Raw genomic sequence first — 22,740 nt, 5'->3', positions numbered from 1 at the left:
TTCCAGCGAAATGTAATAACTATTGTTTTTGGTACACATTACATAATATATTACACCCATGAACTTTGTCATACAAAATAGATGGCTTCTAAACGCGCATGCACACTAGCGTCCCATTAGAAAACTATTTATGCTGTACCTTGTGAAAGTACATCTCAGGTATAATTCAGTTGATCCTTTTTTTGAATTGTAATACTGGATCAGATGTAGTTGATAACACTTTGAAGGTGATAATTCTTCTTGGGAAGTTTCATGTACATAAAGCAAGAATAATGTCCATTACTCCCTCTTTTAAATTATTTTGTAAAGAACTTAAAATATTTTATGACTCATTGATTTCAACTTCCAGGAACAAGAAATGTATAAAAAACATCCCTCATATTAAAAAATGTCATTTGTAAACTGTAATTATTTATTTTATTTTTTATTTACTGTCCATGATGTATATCTGTTATATGTACCCCCCTTGTTTTGTTTATGTTCTAATTGGTGTTAAGTATTTGTTTGCTTGATTCTGAAAGAGAATAATAATAAAAAAAAAACTATTTATTCTTCTTCTTTGAGGTTTAATGGCGGATTGCGATCATAACTTGTCAGGTGCATACTGCCACCTACTGTACCGGAGTATACAGTATGGATTATTATATAGCTTTATATAAAAAAAATTATGGGTTTGGTTGCACACACACACACACACACACACACATATATATATATATATATATATATATATATATATATATATATATATATATATATATTTAGCCCTGTGTAGTCAAACCACAATCTAGTTAACTTCCTCCCTTCTGTTCCTTTAGGCACACCCCGTGCATTAATATATTTCTGTAGTATTCTCTTCCACTAATATCCAAGTCCCACCCGATCTGCCATTTCTTTATCATTTATTTTTTTTATCGTTGCCTTAACCTCTCTTTTACCAATGGGAATATTTATAATATCACTCTTCCTGTTTGATTTTTATTTACAAATCAGGAGAGGGTTCCCAGTAGACTCTCACATCGATCTGAAGTCTCCGCAAGATGAACAGAAAGCGTATCAATCCGCGCATGTGGATAGTGTTCTAACGGACCACAGCCTAAGCGCGCCTGCGCGGAGGGATATTTGAGGGACTACCCCCAAGAGCCGGGACTCTTTCCTGCTCAAACTCTCATTAGAGAAGGGGGTGTGCGTGCGCGGGACGTCCAGATATACGGTTACCGCGAACCGAAACTGACAGTCCCATCTTTTAAGACTAGCTAGTGAGCGTTTGAAACCAGAGTGCAAACATGTCGTGGCAGAGTTACGTGGATAACCTGATGTCGGACGGCTGCTGCCAGGACTCCGCCATTGTTGGGTGCAGCTCGGACTCTAAATACGTGTGGGCAGCGCAGGAGGGGGGCACATTCGTAAACATCACGGTAAATACGCGTTATTAACGGCACTCTTTATGCTGCCTTTAGTGGAGGGCTGAAAACAGAGGCGGTGTTTTAATCACTAGTAGCCTGCCCTACCTAGACAGCACAGGCGCGGACTCGGAGAGCGACTCTAAATCGCGTTTAATTTGGAATTAGCGCGCCAAAATGACGCTTTTTTCAGTTGGAATTGCTTGTTTGACGTGGCGTAGATTAAAGATGGATTTCTAACGCCTGTCTGAAAACGCGCCAAAATGCTGCTGGAGCTCTGGAGGGCTGTCTTTGTAGGAGACTCTCGAGGGTTGGGAACACAGCCGGGGTTTCGATCAACCTGTCAGCCAGTTTATTAGAAACACAGGGCCTGAGCAGCTTGAATGGGAATGAAAGATAACACGCTGGATACTAACTGATTAAACAAACACATTATAATAATAATAAGATTTTTGTTCGCCCAGGATAAGAGCGTTTCGATTTCTTGCGTCGTTTTGTTTATTTAGGCTGAGACTGTCACTGTGTCATTGAGGTTAGCTGGTTGTTTTTGTTTAAAAATCGCCAGAATGTAAAAAAAAAAAAAATGTATATATAGTTTTCGTGATGTCGTAACGCGTTACAAGTCCAGGTGGAGAACGCGTAAGGACTTAACAAAGTTAAACAAACGTGTTTTCGGTCATAAAGAGGAAAGTGTTGTTAGTGCAGACGGCCAGACTCGAACATCAGCAGACTGCTGCGTAACGGACGTGAACTTGTGTACTGGCGGGAATGCGCCACGCGCGGAATCTGCGCAGAGTCATTCCAGAATATGGGATCTGCGCAGCACCTGCCCTATTCCCGCTGTTCAAGATGGCGCTTCATAAATGGGCGTTAATTCATCTTATTTGTCACAGTGACCTTTATCCCCCCCCCCCCCCAGCTTAATGTGCTGCCTTCAAATGCTGCTTGTAAGGTTACTTTTAAAATATGTGAAACATATGTTTTGCTTTCTTGTTAAAGGGATAGTTAGTGTAAATTATTCCACTGTTGCACACCATCATGTTGTTCTGAACTGGTAAGACTTTATTTCATGTATGGACAGAAAACACAGAGACATTATAAAACATTGTTGCTTGTGTTCCACAGAAGAAACCAGTCACACGCGTTAGAAATTAAATGAGGGTGAATAAATGACGGAATTTGAATTTTTGGGTGAATAAAAAAAAAAATATATATATATATATATATATATATGTGTGTGTGTGTGTATGTATGTTGGTAACCAAACATTTGATGGTAGCTATGGACTTCCATAGTTTTCAAAACTGGGAAATAACTGGTCAAAAGTTGTAGAAATACTAATTTTGGATGTTGACTGCAGTGTTACAGAAATTTGAATCTGTTTATAGCTCTGAGTTCCCACTTTGGAAAGAGATTGTAAAAAGTTGCTGTCAGACGTCTCTTCCTTATTAGTAATAATTAGTTTCTGAGAATCAAAAGAACCAGATTCTGGTGGTAAAGTGTTTCTGTATAGTTCACCTAACAAGCTGTCACCTCATCATCCTCGTGTTGTTTCAGACCTGTGGGACGTTTTGTGTTAAAGCTCGACAGCCTCAGTCCCTCACACAGGTTTGGACTGACCGTAAAAGCACTAGTTTTTAATACTAGAGAAAGAAGTGAGTTCAACAAGGCTTCATGAAGTTCAAGGCTGGGTTTATCACCATAAAAGACCTCACTGGAAATAGCACCAGCTCACTGATTCTCACCGAAGAGTAGCTGCTTTTAGTTTAATGTGGTTTGGCATGAGGGAAAATAGCTCGGTAGATTCGTAGCAGGTCAGTACAAACAAAGCTGGATTAGCTATTGGGTTGTCTAGTGACCAGTTAACTTTAAAATGCGGTCACATTTACTGGAGTTACTGCAGTCAAAACTTGAGTAGTTTCAAACCGAATCCATGTGATTTGGAATTTAGCTTTAAACCCAAAGTATGCTTTGTTTTTGTATGCGTACATTAGCGCATGCATACAGTCGAATGCGTAGCCTTTTGAAAAATACACAATCTTTGTCCATTGTTTGTGCGGTTTTTCTCCAATTTATGACCGATTAAAGGGATAGTTCACCCAAAAAAGAAAATTCTGTCATTAATCAATCACCCTCATGTCGTTCCAAACTCGTAAGATTTTCGCTGATCTTCGGGAACACAAATTGAGATTTTTTTCTGATAAAATCCGAGAGCTCTTTGACCACCATCAAGGCATAGAAACATAGTAAGGACATCGATAAAATAGTCAGTGGTTCAACCGTAATTTTACAAAGCTACGAGAATACTTTTTGTCCATTAAAATAATGACTTTATATACTTTATATATAAAACAATTCTTATCCTACTTGGCGTCACTTAAGCACCATTTTGGAGAGTATCACAAGGCATGCACTGCGCCTTGTTTCCGTGCACAGGAAAGCACGCACATTTGTTGCGATATTCTCCAAAATTGGGTTTTGTTGTTGTTTTTACATTTCTTATTTATTTGGTTCCAAAGTGTTTGCTGATGTTTACTTTTATTTAAACTTTGTGTAATTTATTTTATTTTTTTGCGCAAGGCAAACAAATTTCAATACACAAATTTAGCAATGTTTTGAAAATTACTTCATACATCACTACACTTAATGACAACAGACATTTTTTTGCCCACTTGATTGTAAAAATGTGTTCACCTTTAAGCTGCAGACCACATTTATTGTTGCTCAACAAAATTTTGTGGGCAGAATCCAGTGATTTCAATAGGATCAACATATCCCCTCACAAATTTGTTATTGGGATCAAACTGGTCATGTGTATGTGATGTTGACCAACAGAACGCTTCTTGGTTTGAAAGTCTTACCTCGGCTTCATACATCATTATTGACAATGTGTGTTTTTTGTTTTATTTTTGCGAAATTTGCTAACAGTTCACCGATGTGACCGCAGCTTAGACACTACACGAAATCAAAACAGTTTTCAGGCAGATTTCAGCACAGAAACAGGTTGAAATCTTGTCAGTGCCAGCTGGTAATTTGTCTTTTCACACTAAAAGTGAACGTTGTCCACAAACAAAGCTAGTTATAACCGACGAGCCCACTATATTTAACTTCTCCAGCTTTTAGTTGTGTTTTTTGTGTCTCACTGGTGTTCAAAGTGCATGATGACACTTCTATGATATTGCATCTTTAGTTTATTTAACATTATCTGCGTAGATCTCGCTGATAGTTTATCATACTCAACCATCTGCCTGCATTTCTTGATTTGCATTTCATATTCAAATGTAAAACACTAGACAAGAAGATACAGCTCCACGTGTAATATTCTTTTCTTTTCTCTTATTTTCCTAACTCCAGCCCTCAGAAATCGACATCCTAGTAGGGAAAGACCGAGAAAGTTTCTTCACCAATGGCCTGACCTTAGGTTCAAAGAAGTGCTCAGTTATCCGAGACAGCCTCCTGGTCGACGGTGATTGGACCATGGACATTAGGACGAAGAGTCAAGGAGGAGAGCCCACGTACAACGTCGCCGTCGGCAAAGCAGCCAAAGGTACCAGTCTGTCTCCTCGCAAACGTCTTTTATTAGTACAACTTCCATTTGTTTGAGTGCTAGAGGAATAATACTGCAGATGTCAACCTTTCCTCAATATATCTTTCCTGTATAACACAGGAGTCTGACAAAAACGTATCTTTAACTGCGGTGGGGAAAATAAGCATTTGTTTAATCTTGCTTTTACATGGTGGGTCTTCTACACAATGTTTGCTAATAAAAGCAAGGTTTCATTACCAGCTAGTGATTTTAGAGCGTCTGGGCTGATCCCGAGACTCGAGCTCAGGTGTTCAGGAAGTTTGTGGGATCTGTTGAGGTGTATTTCCTCTCACATGCATGTGTGTTTCTGCTACTCTCACACACACATCTGGGATCTGTCAGTCTGTGAAATGTGAGAGGATTTCCTTTTTCCTGAAATAGTGTTCCTTTATGATTCAGTCTTTCATAAAGCTCATGACATGTATTGAGGAGAGGAACTAAACCTGCTTTTCCTGCTTGAACTGAATGCATCGCATGCTACATCTCCATTTCTCTAACACTAAATCAACACTTGCTGTGAATCTGCATCTCTAAATTAATATGTGAATTGTTTGGTCTTTGCTGAACCAAAATGGTAACATAATAATAACGTTAATTATAATGGAGCACTGTTGAATGCTTCGTTGTGATTGGCTGACAGACATTATAAGGTGTTGAACTGTGATTAACTGCATTACGGTTCTGGTTCAGTTTGTCAGATTATTTCAGCTATTTACAGGATACAAATAGCAAACAGTTTACTTTTGGTATATCCATAGGGCCAAGACATGCAAGATCTTCAGTAATCATGTGTAAGCGGGATAATTGATAAATATGTGCTGCATTACCCCTCCGGATGTGCATTAATTTTCAATAATTCACCAAACCTTCGTCAATCATTACTTTATTAACAGTAATAAAATATTTAAGCATTATCTAAGAGGCAAGAGTTTTGATCTGATCCAGTGTGTAGCTTATACTGGTCAAAAAATGGGAAATTAAATTAATACTATTATTATTACAAAAATTATAACAATGTATCATAAATGTATATTTATGTGTGTGTGTGTATTCAATATATATATATATATATATATATATATATATATTTTTTATAAACTATTTTTTGTAATGGAATGTAAAGGACATTCTCAATTTTTTTATTAATTTAAATAATTGAATAACTTTATTTAATGAAGTAAACTTGCAGTACAATACTGCATAAAGTACAACACAGTGTGACAGATGTGTATATAGTCGTTTCATTGTCAGATAAACTCTTGAAGGTTCTAAAAACAGACTTTTTCTTCTTTTTTAGGAGTATGTAAATCTGAAATTGATGTTGCCACAATAAAAGCCAGAACTCAGAAACGATGAACTTACAGTGACGTTGAGTTGAAGTGCCTCGAACAAAGTTTTATTTTAAAATGCACAAGATGTCAGTGAAAGTTATACGTGTTATCTAAATGAAGGTATTTCCTGTAGGCGTCTAGTCTTTCACTCTGCCTGCATGCCATCTCCATCTTTCTGCTTTTATATTTCGTCTTATCTGGCCTCGTTGATCTTGGTTTGTCTTTTTGTCCCGAGCTGGGATCTTCCTGTCCTCTTTAACTTCCTCTCTCTGTCTTTCTCTTTCAGTCTTGGTTCTTGTAATGGGCAAAGAAGGGGTCCACGGCGGCGGCCTGAATAAGAAGGCATATTCAATGGCAAAATACTTGAGAGATTCAGGGTTCTAGCTATCAAGTAGTACTATTTAGAAGAAAAAAAAAGTTACCCACATTCCCAAAATAAGCTGTGAAGACCCCACTCTCCCCCCTTTAAACACATGTAAAGTTTTTGGACATCTTAATGGCAAAGAAGGGTAATGAATCTAGTCAACAGTTGCATCCCTTTTTAAGTTGGGAAAGTCATTTCTTTTTATTTTTTCCCCTCAAGTTTGTTGATTTTTGTTCTTGTTTTTTTTCCCCCTTGGGTACTCCAGCATTGGTTATTGTCATGGGCAAGGAAGGCACCCATGGAGGGCTGCTCAACAAGAAAGCGTATCACATGGCTGAATACCTGAGGAAATCTGGATACTAAGACACCTCCCAATCCTAGCTGCTCATTCTGCTAACCTTCCTAAATGAGATTTGCTCCATCATCCATTGGTTTTCAACTCTACTTCCATTTTTGTGCAACCCAAACCCTGTTTCTTTCTCATAAATGTCCATTTATTGTGTCCGGCCCCATTTTGGCACTGCGATCCCATGACGCGTTTCAGACCAGATGCTAGCGTGAAGACTTCAAGTCTGGTTTCTGCTCATTCGTGAACGTTTTTGGGAGTGTAGTTGAATGCCAAGGGCTTGAGCTAAACTCAGACTCCCAGTCCTAGATCAAATCTGGGAACGGTGGACCGTATGCACCTCTTCAAGACCACCGAATGAACCCTAGTTAGGCTGGACGGCGTATTTAGTGGTTTTGTCACAATAAATATGGCGTCTGCACTAACCAACCTCAGTTTAGTTGATCTTCCTCAACCCGAAGTGTGTCAGGAACCGCAAACGTAACACTTTCTGAATTACAGATTGATGTTTTTCCCCCAAGGTCTGGAGTTCAGGCCTCGTTTAGTTGGCTTTACTCTTAATTTTTGGGCTGCAGGTAGCATTTTCCCACCGAATCAACCCCACAATTGAATGTGTATTGGCATTCCGTCATCGCACATACTTTGCTAGCTTATGTAATATGTATTTTATACATTTTCAAGACGACTGCCATTTCAGATCGTGGCTGTCGGCGGTTTGGAGTATAGTTTGACCAATTTTTGTCACTTCTTGGGCTATATACGCACTACTATAAACGCTAACTGATAAAACACTAGCATCTGATCACAGACTCCACGTCAACACTTGAATCGAATTGAACCTGTACTGTCATGACTGCGGACTGAATTGCCTTCGAGTCGTCAGCGATACAACTGTCTCTCAAAACTTATTGCTTCATCAAGTCCAAATGTTCAAGTGTGACACCCATAATGTGTATCCTGTGCCATAAGGGAATCAAAGGGAATCGTAGAGAATCAAACATCTTCCCGAATGATTTTGTCGCTGCTTCTTTCAGGGGTTTTTAGTATCAGCTGGAGCTCTGGCATTGTGGCTGATCTGTACAGGTGACTCTGGTGGGTTTCTTTATTTCCCTGTACTTTTTCACACATCTTGGATACATTCTGATTTCATATGCATAAACTGAGAAATGCCATACATTAATATCACCACCTTGTTTACAGACAGATTAAATAAACCTATTCCAACCCAGTTACGTGTCAATTTTCTTTGTGTTGTTTAAGAGTTTATGTGATGAGAAATCTTTTTTTTTTTAAATAGTTCAGTAGATGATGGTCTGTTTGCACATAAATTGGAAAGGGTTCATGAAAAATAAATTTGTTAGTTGTTTTATTGCTAAATGTCTCCTCTAAAAATGTAAATGTCTAACTTTTTTAAGTGTTTTATTTTATGAATCTTTTTTTTTTTAAGTGGAAAGTGGTAAATAGAATTTTTTTTTTTTTTACATAAAAAAGAACAAATGGTCATAAGATAAATATCGCTGAGGATTACTGCACACACACAAAAAAAAAAAGTAAAATGTTTTTGAAAAAAATAAATATATTTAGCCTTTCCATGGAGTGGAGAATTTGCAATAAATATCTGGAAAGTCGCTTCAGATAAAAGTGTCTGCTAAATGAATAAATGGAAATGCAAATGAAAAAAGAAATTGCATTAAAAAAAATTGTAAAAAGGTTATTAAAAGTGTTAAATACTTTTCAATAAGGTTCATTAGTTGATGTTAACCTATAAAACATTTTAATAATAGTAAAGGTTGCAATTAATATGAACTGAGATTAACAAGCATTTAACAAATTAAACCTTATTGTCAGCAAAACTTTTATAAATTTAGGCTTTGGGGTTGTCTTCTAGGTTCATGTTTATATCGCGTTTCTAAAATTGTAATCATCTTAAAACCATGTGCTGTTTTCCAAACCGCTGGACGACAGATTGACACACAAACAGAAAAAGGTGTAGTATTTTATTCATGAAGAAAATACAGACTACTTAGAAACAAGGGTGAGTGAAAGGTGTATTTACAGTAAAGTTACATCAGTAACAGATCACTTTGTGTTAGCAAAAAAAACAAAAACGCCTTCTTACCGTATGTAAACGTGTTATTAGCTAACTACACGTCCAAGAGCACGTCTGTGTTGATCAAACTAAAACAGTGAAGTCGTGATCTGAGATGAGTCTGGCAGCAATCGCTAATCACATCCTCAAAGGTGACGTAGCACCAGGTTGGCAAAATTTGTGATTTATTCAATTTCGCTGCATAGTATCGCTGTGAACGTTAAAGATGTTTTATGATAACTTCTGGCTGAGAGTTGTAGCGGGCGTCTCAAGCGATGGCCTCCATGTCGTCGGGACGGTCCTGCTGCAGCTGTACGACCACCGTCTCCACGTCATCCTCCTCCTCGCCGTCGGTCGAGGCGCTGCGCTCGTCGTAGTCCGAGGACTCGGCGTCGTGACGGGACAGCGAGCCGGACATGGTCCCGAAGGAATGGGCGCTGGTGGAGGCCAGAGATCGCAGCAGGGGCGTGTTTTCTGACGCTTCGTTCTCCTCTCCACCACTGTCACCAGAGTCAGAGTCGCCGTCGGACGACACCACCTTCTGCTTGCACACGGGGCAGGTCTTCTTGGTTTTGGTCAGCCATGGGTCCACACACTTGCTGTGGTAGGCTGATGAAGGGTGCAGAGAGAATTAGTGACACACATCCTGACAGTGCACGGAAAACCTTTTAAAATACTAGTAATTCACTTGAACATTCCTCTAATCAGAATTAATAATAAAACATGATCTCCCTATATATATATTATACATTTTGATGTTGAGATCAAGGGCCAGGAGGAGACAGAAACTCACCGTGTGAGCAGGGAAGAACCCGCAGCTTGTCGCCCTCCTCGTACTCCTCCAAACAAATGGCGCACACGTCATACGAATCACCTAGGAGCAATCAACAGATTATTAACTAGGAGTATGAAGAGCGCTTCCTTGACAGAAGGCTTCCTGATTTGTTTCTGGGTTTCGTAGATGAACGAAAACATTCCAGGCTCAATAAGTCCAGGAATATATCCTGTCCTCCCTTTAAATTCCTCTGGCTGTTTTCTTGTTTCTTTCCACCGGCTGCTCTGCTGGTGCTCAGTGTTTATAATGTGAGCGGTGAATGAACACAAACGGTCCTGGCTGCGTCTGACTGTGTTTCAACTGCTATCCAATATTTGTGCGAATAAACACAATTGAATCATGTTTGTTCTTCTTCAGATTTCACTACAATAATAGTTTTTCCCTCATGATCAAATCAAGCAGACTAACAATATGCTAAATAGTAGACATATCCTATATTCATAATATGTTTGCACTTTTTTTGCCATAAAAATATTAACCAAAATTGTTTACATTTTTTAAACAGTTGTATTATATTCTGTATAACCCACCATTAATTTCCTCAAGATTACATCAAGTAGACTTGAAATAGTGATTCACAAATGTTTTGATCTTGCAAATATTCGTGATATATTTGCACTGATAGAAAATGAATCAACACTGAAAGTATAATTCATTACACTTATCCAATATTCATGATATATATGCAGTGACTTTTTGGCAAAAGAAGATAAACCAACACTGTAGGTATTACTTTAGGTTATTTTTTTATTAATTTTTTACCCACCATTAAGTTTCCTTAAGTTTCCTCATGTCAAGTTGACTAGCAATTCACAGCGTTTGAGTTGCACGTCTGATTCACTTCAACCTGATTCACAGATTTATAAGTCTGATTCATCCATCCAAATATGCATTGTACAAATTTATGTGAATGAAAATTAACCTTTATTATTTAAAGTTATTTGACACTTTTTTTCATTTTTGAAAGAATATGCCAAACGTAATATTATAAGCTTGTTTTCATTGTTTAATACTGATGTTAAAATATCTTACCATTTCGTTCGGAATCTACTCAATGATTGTTTATATGAAAAAACTGTTTCTCTTAACTTTTTTTTCTTTTTTAATATAACTACAGAATCTTTAAAAATAGTATTTTAATATATTAGCATTATTACAGTATTTTTAAATAATATATCTCTATGAAAGGAAATATATTGAAATGCATTTAGTCAAAATGTAAACTAGTATTCAATTTTAAATCTGACTACTTTTAGAAAACTATGAACACTTATGTAGTATATCGCAAATATCATAAAACTCCAAAAATAGTTTGGGTTCTGTTTTATTTAGATCTCCAACTAGAACCACAATAGCACAAAACGGTATATACTACGTTAATAATGATAATAAATAAAATACGTTATAAAGAAAAAAAACATGTAATATACAAGTTCTCAGCTCGGGGTGCCACAAAATACAGGTTATGGAAGATAACTTATATGTAAGAAAGGAAATACTGATACTGTGTTAATACTACACATAAAAAAATAAAATATGACTATAGGGAAAAATATCATCACTCCAACACAGTAGGGGGCGCTATTGCCCATTAACACTGATGCCACCCAAACGGAAGATGATTGCAATATCTATTACGGTCACACGAAATAAACGTCAGATAAGACAAAAGATGAAAGCAAGAGACTCTTTCGCACCCAAAAAAAGTTTGCGAGTTCTTTATATTTACGTAAAAAAACAAGGGTGTCTGTTCACACTAAGGACGATAGCTATAAAGTTATAAATAGAAAGTTTTTAAAACTGTTTTCGACGATTCAACGATATCGCTGAAATCACCTTCATAACGATTCTTCCAGCAACGATTAAAACACTAACAGCCAATCAGAATCCATCCTGCTTTAAAGCGCTTGAGCGTTTAAAGCGGCAGACGACAAAACTGTAGCACGCTTATAATAAACAGTGTTATCGTGCATTGGTGTGGACGCTAATATAATCATTATCTTTACAGTTATCGTTCTTGGTGTGAATGGGGCTTTAACGCGGCAGACGAAAAAATGTAATGCATGCTTATAATAAAGAGCGTTATTATCTGTTATTGTGAACGTTAATATAGCTATTGTTATAGTTATCATTCTGATTAGGCAGCAGATGACAAAACGGCAGATGACAAAACGGCAGCACACGCTTATAATAAACAAAACGTTACTGTGCATTGGTGTGGACGCTAATCATTATAATTATCGTTATAGTTATCGTTCTTGGTATGAATGTACATGTGCACACCTCAGTCTCCAGGAAGTGCTGATAAACAGTTAATTTCACACGTGTTTGAATTTTTACGGTCATAAATTACAAATGTAAAAGTTATGAATTTCACTAATAGCATTATTTATTTGATTTTTTCACAATTTCTATAGATATTGCAATAATATTACTATCATGAATTCCCTTGGCCAGGTCAATCCTGGAGTGAAATGTTGATATCCTGACAGCCCTAGTCATTTAAACATCATTAAAATAGAGAAGCTGCCTCGCTTATGTCCTCATGTTTGGTATAAAGAAAATAAAGCCTATTTCTAAAGTGTGCATCTTGGAAGCATTTACATGTTGCAGATAAATTACGCATATGACGTCTGGTAAATATATACGATGGAAACTATTACAAATGACCTTCACGCTGATGTGCCTCTCATTTGCTCTGAATATCTGAAGCGTGAAAGACGAATCGGACATGTTCTGCTGCCGACGGCTCGCTGGCTTGAGGAAATCTCGCACACCTTTCATCAGTTTAATGTTTTAGAGAGGATCGGTGAACACAGGTGTCAGTAACCTGAGTGCAGACCGCACGGTTTCCTTCTGCTCAGTGAAAGTGACGTCTGACACCTTCTTCAGCCGAACGCATCTCTAATGCTCTATGAGCTGAACACGATGCTCATTCATGCGGGCACACAGTGAACGGTCAATGCTCACAGTGTTGATTTGGTTGTAAAATGGCTTGATTATTCACTATGAGTAGGTGGAAACGCCGTAGGGGGGGGGGTCCACATTTCTCCCACTTACTGCTGTGCTGTCCGTCAAGAACTATAATAATTCCCAATACTGACGAACGAGCAACACCACAGCTGCACAGCATCAAAATAAAGAGGCTAAAAGGCTCGTTCTGATAGTAATACTCCATTGCAATAGGTATAGAGTATATATCCAAATATATAGTGTTCTGCATACTATAGAAGTGCTGCAATATTTCTGGTACATACTGGAAATAAGTAATAGTGGAGGAGGAGCATAGAAAAACAATGGCTTTTCCCACAAGACACAAATCAGATGACAATTTAAAGTGAATTTTTTTGGGGTCTAAATTAAGAAATAGTTAATAAAAATCTTTGCAATTATTTAACACTACTGTCAAAGGTTTGGTCTTTTAAGTCTCTTCCGCTCATCAAGTCTGCATTTATTCGATCAAAAATACAGAAAAATCAATAATATTGTGAAATATTATTATACATTTCAATAGCTGTTTTCTTTGTGAATAAATTTTCAAATGTAATTTATTTCTGTGATCAAAGCTGTATTTTCAGCATCATTACTCCAGTCTTCAGTGTCACATTATCTTCAGAAATCATTGAAAACAGTTGAGCTACTTCATATTTTTGTGTTTTTTTTTCCCCAGGATCCTTTGTTGAATAAAAAGTACAGAAAAAAAGCGTTTATTTGAATTTTTATTTTTTATTTTCCATCATTTGAGTAATTTAATGAGTACTTGCTGAGTGAATGTATTAACGGTTTAAAAAAAAAAAAAAGAAAAAAAGTAGTACTTTTCATATGATATCTTTTATGTATTTGAATGCCGAGCCACTATATATATTCGAAGTGTCAGCTCTTACCTTTCTTAAACTTGTGAATTGGGAGTTTCTTCAGCTGGTCCTTGCGTAAGCGACTTCTCCTGGCTCTGTGTCTGTCCTGTACAAACTTTGTAATCTGAGATTGAAAAGACGTAATCATGTCAGTCAAGACTAATGTATTCGGTTGCATATTTGATTCATTTTTGGCATGCTATATTTATTGATTGATTATTTTTAAATGACACACACTCGTGCCTCACCATGAACACTACAATGAGGATGAGGCAGATTCCAACGATGATGAGGAATGGGATCAGATAGTATTCCAGAGGCAAGCTGAAGTCCGGCAGGAGAGTCACATGACCACTGGAAACACGGAGCAAGACTGTGAGTGTGAACAGCTCACTCTCTATAGAGTCATATAGAGACTCTTGGAGCGCCAAATCATCAGATGTTTCCGTTAAGTAACCACCTGAACAGTATTCAGCAGAGAAACCAGAGCCCTCACCCTTTCTGATAGATGTAATCCTCTTTGAGAGAGTTGGCCGCTTCTTCACCAATAAACACTGAAGGAATGTCTATCTGCTTCAGAAGATCCACTGCAAACATACAAACATACATTCAGACCAGATTTGATTCGGATTTACTTCGATTCTTCAAACTAATTCCACGATAAATCATTACGAGTGTGTTTTAAAATGTAAAATAATATTTATTTTGAATTTATGTCGATTTTAAGGGAATAGTTTAATCCAAATAAACAAACGAATGAATGAAAACGGCCTCCCTCCTCCCCAGCACCACCTGTCTAGATCTGCTCAACATCAATCCTACACTCAATTATTCTCTGTGCAATGCTGTTGAATCTATTTTCAGAGTGGTCATGATTGAAACGCGTAAATACGATGTGGATTATTGTGATGTTTTTATCAGCTGTTTGGACTCTCATTCTGGCGGCACCCATTCACCGCAGAGGATAAATTGATGAGACAGTGATGCAATGCTACATTTCTCCAAATTTGATGATAAAAACAAACTCATCCTAATCTTGGATGGCCTGATTGTTAATTCATTTTTAGCAAATTTTCATTTGTTGGTTGAACTATTCCCTTAGGATCGCTGAAGGTTAGTTTCTCTGGTTTGGCCTTCATGACCTCATCCTGACACCACGGCTCGGTCAGATTCCACACATGCAGCAGTTATTAGCAGCGCCGGGGCCGAGGATTGTGAATCTGAGCACTGTCTCCGCTGCATGCTTCATGCATTCGAGCGCAGGAACTTACGATCGTTGGATCCCATGTTGATTAAGTCATCAGAGTCCACATTGTGGACAATCGCCGCCTTGTAGCCGGCCTTCTGCGCATGGAGGACCTGAAGAAGGACGAGGACAGAGACAGAAGCATTGTGTTCAGACAGACACAGGCTTCATACGTGCACTCCTCCAAACACATTAACACTGTGTATATAAACGTGAGATTCCTGATTAGTGAATGTTTGCACAAGCAGTGATAAAAGACATTCCTCAGACAGGAGGATCACTCACAGATATAACATCAGCATGTCATCTATGATAACGGACTCGAATAGAAAATATGCGCTGTGGTATGTTATGCTTTGGTTTTTCCTCCACCTCTACGCACTTTAATAAGGTGCACACATTCCCCAGCGCTGTGGATGATTAACGGTTTATTGTGCGTTACACAGAAGTCGTCCAAGGTCCCAGAGGTGAGGAGGAAGAGCTCTTGAAGTCTTTGCATATTATTTGCCAGCGGCATTAAAACGTGTGCAGTGAAGCATTTGTTCACTTGGAAAGAGGCGTTCCTATGTTACAGTAGGAGCAGGGCATTTTTTAAATAAATGAGGAATTAAAAAAGTATTTTCCAATAATATTTTATGAGTCTAGTGCTGTGGAGGCCATCGCTTGATTAACCAGAGCCTTGGAGGCATCTGTGAGGGTGCACTGAAGCCCACCTTGACGTCAAAGTTACAGTCGAAGCGCCTGATCAGCACGATGAAGGCACTGCTGCGGCCGTCCCGCAGGGGAGGGGGGGCGATCGGCACACAGGCGTTCTCCGGACGGGCCCCGATCAGGAAACCCTACAGACAGGAAGAGCACACGATCAGCCAACAGCTCCCTCTGCGGCTCAGAGAGGACGAGAGAAACACGTCCCGTTTCTGAAGAGAGGGGACTCGGCTCTTATTATTCACCTCCAGCATTTAAAACAACTGACTGGAGTAACTAATAGTTATTATTTACAAATCATATTAAATGAAGCTACAGTATTGTTCAAAATAATAGCAGTACAATGTGACTAACCAGAATAATCAAGGTTTTTCGTATATTTTTTTATTGCTACGTGGCAAACAAGTTACCAGTAGGTTCAGTAGATTCTCAGAAAACAAATGAGACCCAGCATTCATGATATGCACGCTCTTAAGGCTGTGCAATTGGGCAATTAGTTGAATTAGTTGAAAGGGGTGTGTTCAAAAAAATAGCAGTGTGGCATTCAATCACTGAGGTCATCAATTTTGTGAAGAAACAGGTGTGAATCAGGTGGCCCCTATTTAAGGATGAAGCCAACACTTGTTGAACATGCATTTGAAAGCTGAGGAAAATGGGTCGTTCAAGACATTGTTCAGAAGAACAGCGTACTTTGATTAAAAAGTTGATTAGAGAGGGGAAAACCTATAAAGAGGTGCAAAAAATGATAGGCTGTTCAGCTAAAATGATCTCCAATGCCTTAAAATGGAGAGCAAAACCAGAGAGACGTGGAAGAAAACGGAAGGCAACCATCAAAATGGATAGAAGAATAACCAGAATGGCAAAGGCTCAGCCAATGATCACCTCCAGGATGATCAAAGACAGTTTGGAGTTACCTGTAAGTACTGTGACAGTTAGAAGACGTCTGTGTGAAGCTAATCTATTTTCAAGAATCCCCCGCAAAGTCCCTCTGTTAAAAAAAAGGCATATGCAGAAGAGGTTACAATTTGCCAAAGAACACATCAACTGGCCTAAAGAAAAATGGAGGAACATTTTGTGGACTGATGAGAGTAAAATTGTTCTTTTTGGGTCCAAGGGCCACAGGCAGTTTGTGAGACGACCCCCAAACTCTGAATTCAAGCCACAGTACACAGTGAAGACAGTGAAGCATGGAGGTGCAAGCATCATGATATGGGCATGTTTCTCCTACTATGGTGTTGGGCCTATTTATCGCATACCAGGGATCATGGATCAGTTTGCATATGTTAAAATACTTGAAGAGGTCATGTTGCCCTATGCTGAAGAGGACATGCCCTTGAAATGGTTGTTTCAACAAGACAATGACCCAAAACACACTAGTAAACGGGCAAAGTCTTGGTTCCAAACCAACAAAATTAATGTTATGGAGTGGCCAGCCCAATCTCCAGACCTTAATCCAATTGAGAACTTGTGGGGTGATATCAAAAATGCTGTTTCTGAAGCAAAACCAAGAAATGTGAATGAATTGTGGAATGTTGTTAAAGAATCATGGAGTGGAATAACAGCTGAGAGGTGCCACAAGTTGGTTGACTCCATGCCACACAGATGTCAAGCAGTTTTGAAAAACTGTGGTCATACAACTAAATATTAGTTTAGTGATTCACAGGATTGCTAAATCCCAGAAAAAAAAAATGTTTGTACAAAATAGTTTTGAGTTTGTACAGTCAAAGGTAGACACTGCTATTTTTTTGAACACACCCCTTTCAACTAATTGCCCAATTGCACAGCCTTAAGAGCGTGCATATCATGAATGCTGGGTCTTGTTTGTTTTCTGACAATCTACTGAACCTACTGGTAACTTGTTTGCCACGTAGCAATAAAAAATATACTAAAAACCTTGATTATTCTGGTTAGTCACATTGTACTGCTATTATTTTGAACAAAACTGTATATTAAACCAACATTATCAATTTTTCATACTTTATATTATAATGTTGTTGTGAGAGCAGTATAGTATGTCATTTTGAAGATATGACACCGCATAATTGTTACTATTAAATAACTATATTAAATACTTCAATTAAATCTATTATAATACTTTGTCTATATTCACTTTATCATTTATCACTTAATCATTTAACGTGAATTTTTTGTGTCTTAATTTACTTCGACGAAACAGAATTGAATTTTAATAATCTGCATAAAACAATTGTAATTATTAGTTATAGTTTACAGTGTTTACAATGTTTGATTTGAATAATTAGTCATTAGACCATTAATAATAAAGTATATTAAATACTTTTTATTTTTTTTTATAATTTATTAAATCATGAAAAATGTATATCCTTTATCATGATCTACGTTATAATGTTGTAATGTCTAAATTCAAAGATCTTTTATTCACTTTTATCATTATTATTATTATTATTATTATTATTTAGGTAATTTAGTATGAGATTTTAATAATCAGCTATTCCCTTATTATTACATAATTACATTAAATAATGCTTGATTAAATAAATTTTATTAAATAATAAACAATCTATCTTTTCATAAATGATATGAAAATATTGAATGTTGATATTAATTTTATTTTAGTTTTTGATTTTTTTAAACAGCCATTTACTGTTATCAGCCATAACATAATTATCATTAACTTTTCTTTTCATATAATTCAAATTGTAGTGGCTTTGTTGTTCTTTTGTCATTTGTTTCAGTTTAGTTTTTAGCATTTATAATAATCTTCATTTCAGTAATGGCTCTAGTCATGCAAGTACTTCAAATTAAACGTTTTATTTCAGTTCTAGTGGCCAAGACGACATTTCTAATTCTTTATTCATATATTTATTTCAGTTTTCAAAATCTAAATAAATAAATATGTTGATTTCCTCTGCAGAAAACGTAGATCTGAGCTGGAAAATGGGTTTGATTCCCTACACCTGCACTCTAAAAAATACTGAGTTGTTTTAAATATGTCTAAAATGGACTAACCCAAAGAGGAAGTGGTCTAACACTACTTCCTGTTCCGACTGACGCTCGGTCCCAGTGTCCAAGATGATTCACTGGCCCATGACTAGATTAGATTGGTTAACTTCCATCAGGTTAACATGGGTTTTTCAGCAGGGATGAACTCCAACACAATATTGAACAAAAACAGATGGTGATAAGCACATTTGGTCGAGTCCAGCTGAGCAGAACTCTTGCTTAGAGACAAATGTGAAAACGTTGGTGAAAGGCTGAGCGAAATGGAGAAGTGTCTCAGATCTGAAGTCATTTTCACCAACATATGTGATTCATATCAGATTGGGAACAGAAATTAGCACAGATTACAGTGTTAATTAATTTTAGGTGCTATTATTTAATTCTGTTACGTTTACAATATCATTCTTAATATCTCAGTAGAATAAATCACATTTATTTAATGTTGCAACTGAAGACTGCTCATTTCAATGGGAACTTTTCAGTGGTGAAGAAACATCCTAATGCAAATGTTGAATTGGGTTCAAATTTGGTGAGAGCGGAAACTCAAATTCGCAGAAGCGACCAACAGCAAGCCAACAAAGCCACATGAATATCCCCAAGTCAGCCGTTTCAGTGGCAGCTGGCGCAAGGACGAATTGAGCCCAATGGACTTCTATTGACGAAGACATTTCCAAAGGAGAACTGAGCACTGGGTCCAAATCACGACACTCAGATTTGCAGCACCAACCAATAGCAAGCCACCTGTGACTCAGATGTGACACTGGAGTGGGTGGAGATTAACTTAGCAATGAAGAAAAAATAAAGAGAGATATTATAAAACAGATGGGTTTTCAATTTCACAATTCATTCGATTATCCTTCACAAGCTTTAGATTTGGACATTTTGGATGTATAACAGGTACAGGACATGGCAAAGTTTTTCAAGAAAAAAAAATAAATAGAAAAACTCCACTAAAGCTGTAAAAATATACCTGAAAATCAATAATAGGGAAGACTGAAATTAGCTGATTTGTACACAAATACTAAAAATATACTCAAAGTTGTTGTAATATTAAAGTTATGATACTAACTTTCACTTAATTATATTTCTACTCCAATTAGTTTTTTCTTTTAATTTGTATATATATATATATATATATATATATATATATATATATATATATATATATAAATGGTGGCTGTCACAAAAACTTGACGGATTTATTCAAACATAAAATAAATATTGAAGAACCGTAAAAAAAATAAATAAATAAAGAACATTGATGAATATGTCATATGGTGCATATATTTAGCAAAATGCTCCTCTGTAGAGTTCATTTTTCAGAAATTATATATATATATATATATATATATATATATATATATATATATATATAAAACTTTGCATATTTAATCCAAAAATAAATGTTGTTTTTGTTTTTTACAAATTTAGACTACAACAGTAATTGCAGTTGATATAATGAACATAATTAGACGATTATAAAATTGATCAAATCACACCTATCAGGCATAAAAGTCAGGATTTTAGCAGGGAATCTTGCTTTACTCTATTTAATCGTTAATCAAGCTGCAGATTGATCCTAACGAAGCGATCTAGTGGATGTAGTAAGGGAACTCGTTGGGGTTTGGAACAGAACTATATGTTGTCTGTCATCAATATCATAAAGCCCACTCACCTTCAGTCCATCACTGGGAAGCCTGTAGCCAAATCGAGCTGGCAGATCATCAAAGCTCTCCGTCTTATTGTCGAATGAATACTGAAAAACAACCGCAACCATGAATGACTGTGTTAAATCTTGCCCATCAGTCCACTGTAGCTGAGCGTGTGTCAGATGCTTACAGCTGATATGTCGGCCTCCACGGGCAGCAGATTGAAAAAGGCAAATATCTGAACCGTCACAATGGTGTAAATCTGTGTGACCGAGAGCATCAGCATCCCCAAAGAGAGCAGCATCTTAAGACCTGCTTCAGTTACACCTGCAAAGACAAGGACATGATGCTTTAGACATCAGCAGGAAGTCAACGAAAAAAATAAACAACATTTCCTGTTTCTATCATGATGATGATGCAGAAACAGGGACTATGATAACCAGCCAAACCTTCACCATTGACAATCTCTTACTCAGCAATGGTGTTTAAATAGTACGTTGACACGACGAAGTGCTAAAAGTGGAAATGGTTTTCTTTGCATTTCTGAAAAGTTTTGCTACAACGTTGTCAAAATGTTCTGCCTTCACAAGGATCCTTAGATAATGACTTAAACTACTGCATTCTTCAAGCCAGGACAGTAGCAATGTCACTTTGTAAAAAAAAAAAAAAAATTAAACACATAACATGTATGTGCATGACTTGGCGGTTTTCACAGATTCATGTTTTTGTAACACGGAGACCAACAGTATCGTTTTCAGTTTTCAAAAGTTTGTATTTTTAGGCCCCCACAATGCCAATTGTGTAAATGAATGGCCAACACGCATAAAATGCATTTTTTAGTTAAAATCTGAAGTAAAAGGAACTACTAAAATAACAACATTAGTATTGCAACACGTTTGTTGTCGCTAGTCTCTCATAAACACTGATAAACCACGCCCATGTTTCCAGATAAACCACGCCTATATCCCAGCAAACCACGCCCATATGTCAGTTACCCACGCCATTTATCGCTAAATAAAAGTAATAGTAGCTATTTTCTATTTACTAAACTCTGCTAAAAATATGAATATCATTATACAGTTATTATTACAATAAGTTAGTAAAAAAATACTGTAATAAAATTACTTGTAGCATAAAAATGATCAAAAAGGGGGCGAGGCAAGAACAGCAACACTTTATGTTTAACATAAAATTGCATAAATAAACACAATTTAACCTCAACCATAAATAAACCCATTAATAGTGCACTGAAATGTTTGACTTCTTTTTATAGTTTTAAAGGTTCTATCTAATCAAATTCACTCACGTGGTGTAAAAACTTCCGTTTTATTCTCCTAACGGACAAGAAATAAATGCGCCAGCACCTGAAACGATTACACACACACACAGTTCACTTGTTTTTAACTAGTCTCTCAGACTAGCTGAAGCGTCCTGAATCACACGGGTCTGGGTGTATTAGCTCGCTGCTAACAGTAAACAGAACCCGGATGAACTTCAGCTTCACTCTGACGATCTGCCATGAGTCTACAGCAAGCCACCAAAGTCTGCATATCAACAAATAACATATCGATATTCACACTGACCCGCTAAAACAGAGAACGAGCGAAGAGAGCAGTGTACTATGTCTATGATCCAAACCTCGAAACTGGAGCTCAGTCAGCAAACAGACTCACCATCACATTAGTGCAGGAAGATCATAAACACGGACGACATCACAGCAGAGGGAACATTACTACAGGCTTCAGACGGATTCTTTCGACCTCACATCGTCCAGCAGGCCAGAATGTCAACACACACACACAGAGAGAGAGAGAGAGAGAGAGAGAGAGAGCGCCCTCTAGCGCCCAGAGGCACCACACACTCACAGTTTCCTCTCAGTGTACGTCACAGAGCCGACGGTGAACGTTCTCAGAGTTTTGAGCCAACGTTCTGACAAAGTTTGTCCGTTAGAACGTTCGTTCAAAGCGAACTGGTCTTTAGGAGCGTTCTCCAAACTTCAGTGCGTAAATGTGGTTTACGGAACGTTTTTCTTGATAGTTTCAGATGGGGCGGAGTCTAGTCAGTTTAATGCAAAAGTAATCTTCATCTGAATCGGGTGAGAAATATCAGAGAAATATGCACAGATCAAGCAAAAGCGAAAAGAGTTCAAAACGGGATGGACTTTATTATGAACTTGTATTTTAGCCTGAAGCAACGGTTTGAAAAGTGAAAACATCTTAATGATGGATGTTTCTTACAAACACATAGCTTTTCACTTCTCGTGATGTTAACTGTTGGACTGGGGTGGTGTGGGTTACTTGTGGATTATTGTGATGTTTTATTTCTTTCTGACGGCACCCATTCACTGCAGAGC

General features: G+C 37.3%; 2 protein-coding genes across 5 annotated transcripts; one reads left to right on the top strand and one right to left on the bottom strand.

Annotated features, from left to right (window-relative positions):
• The first annotated feature begins 1,136 nt into the window (after positions 1-1,136).
• Positions 1,137-8,258, top strand: LOC127943163 (profilin-2). Of its 2 annotated transcripts, none has more exons than XM_052539384.1 (3): positions 1,137-1,418; positions 4,758-4,950; positions 6,607-6,939. In XM_052539384.1, exons 1-3 carry the CDS (start codon positions 1,287-1,289, stop codon positions 6,702-6,704), a joined length of 423 nt encoding a protein of 140 aa, XP_052395344.1. In that variant the 5' UTR covers positions 1,137-1,286; the 3' UTR covers positions 6,705-6,939. The 2 variants fall into 2 exon arrangements, with proteins under 2 accessions (XP_052395344.1, XP_052395343.1); XM_052539383.1 differs by lacking the exon at positions 6,607-6,939 and adding an exon at positions 6,950-8,258 and having other exon boundaries at positions 1,145-1,418.
• Positions 8,259-9,013: 755 nt separating this feature from the next.
• Positions 9,014-22,227, bottom strand: LOC127943161 (E3 ubiquitin-protein ligase RNF13-like). Of its 3 annotated transcripts, none has more exons than XM_052539379.1 (10): positions 22,061-22,227; positions 20,578-20,714; positions 20,414-20,494; positions 15,768-15,893; positions 15,080-15,167; positions 14,305-14,395; positions 14,057-14,162; positions 13,839-13,932; positions 9,913-9,993; positions 9,014-9,728 (listed from the first exon to the last, which is right to left on the bottom strand). In XM_052539379.1, exons 2-10 carry the CDS (start codon positions 20,689-20,691, stop codon positions 9,388-9,390), a joined length of 1,122 nt encoding a protein of 373 aa, XP_052395339.1. In that variant the 5' UTR covers positions 20,692-20,714; positions 22,061-22,227; the 3' UTR covers positions 9,014-9,387. The 3 variants fall into 3 exon arrangements, with proteins under 3 accessions (XP_052395339.1, XP_052395340.1, XP_052395341.1); XM_052539380.1 differs by lacking the exon at positions 22,061-22,227 and adding an exon at positions 21,971-22,045; XM_052539381.1 differs by lacking the exon at positions 22,061-22,227 and adding an exon at positions 21,694-21,856.
• Positions 22,228-22,740: the final 513 nt, after the last annotated feature.

Source organism: Carassius gibelio, chromosome A22, assembly GCF_023724105.1.
Source record: "Carassius gibelio isolate Cgi1373 ecotype wild population from Czech Republic chromosome A22, carGib1.2-hapl.c, whole genome shotgun sequence".
NCBI lineage: Eukaryota > Metazoa > Chordata > Actinopteri > Cypriniformes > Cyprinidae > Carassius > Carassius gibelio.
Note: the sequence above shows the minus strand (reverse complement) of the source record. Positions and strands in the feature narration are given on the sequence as shown.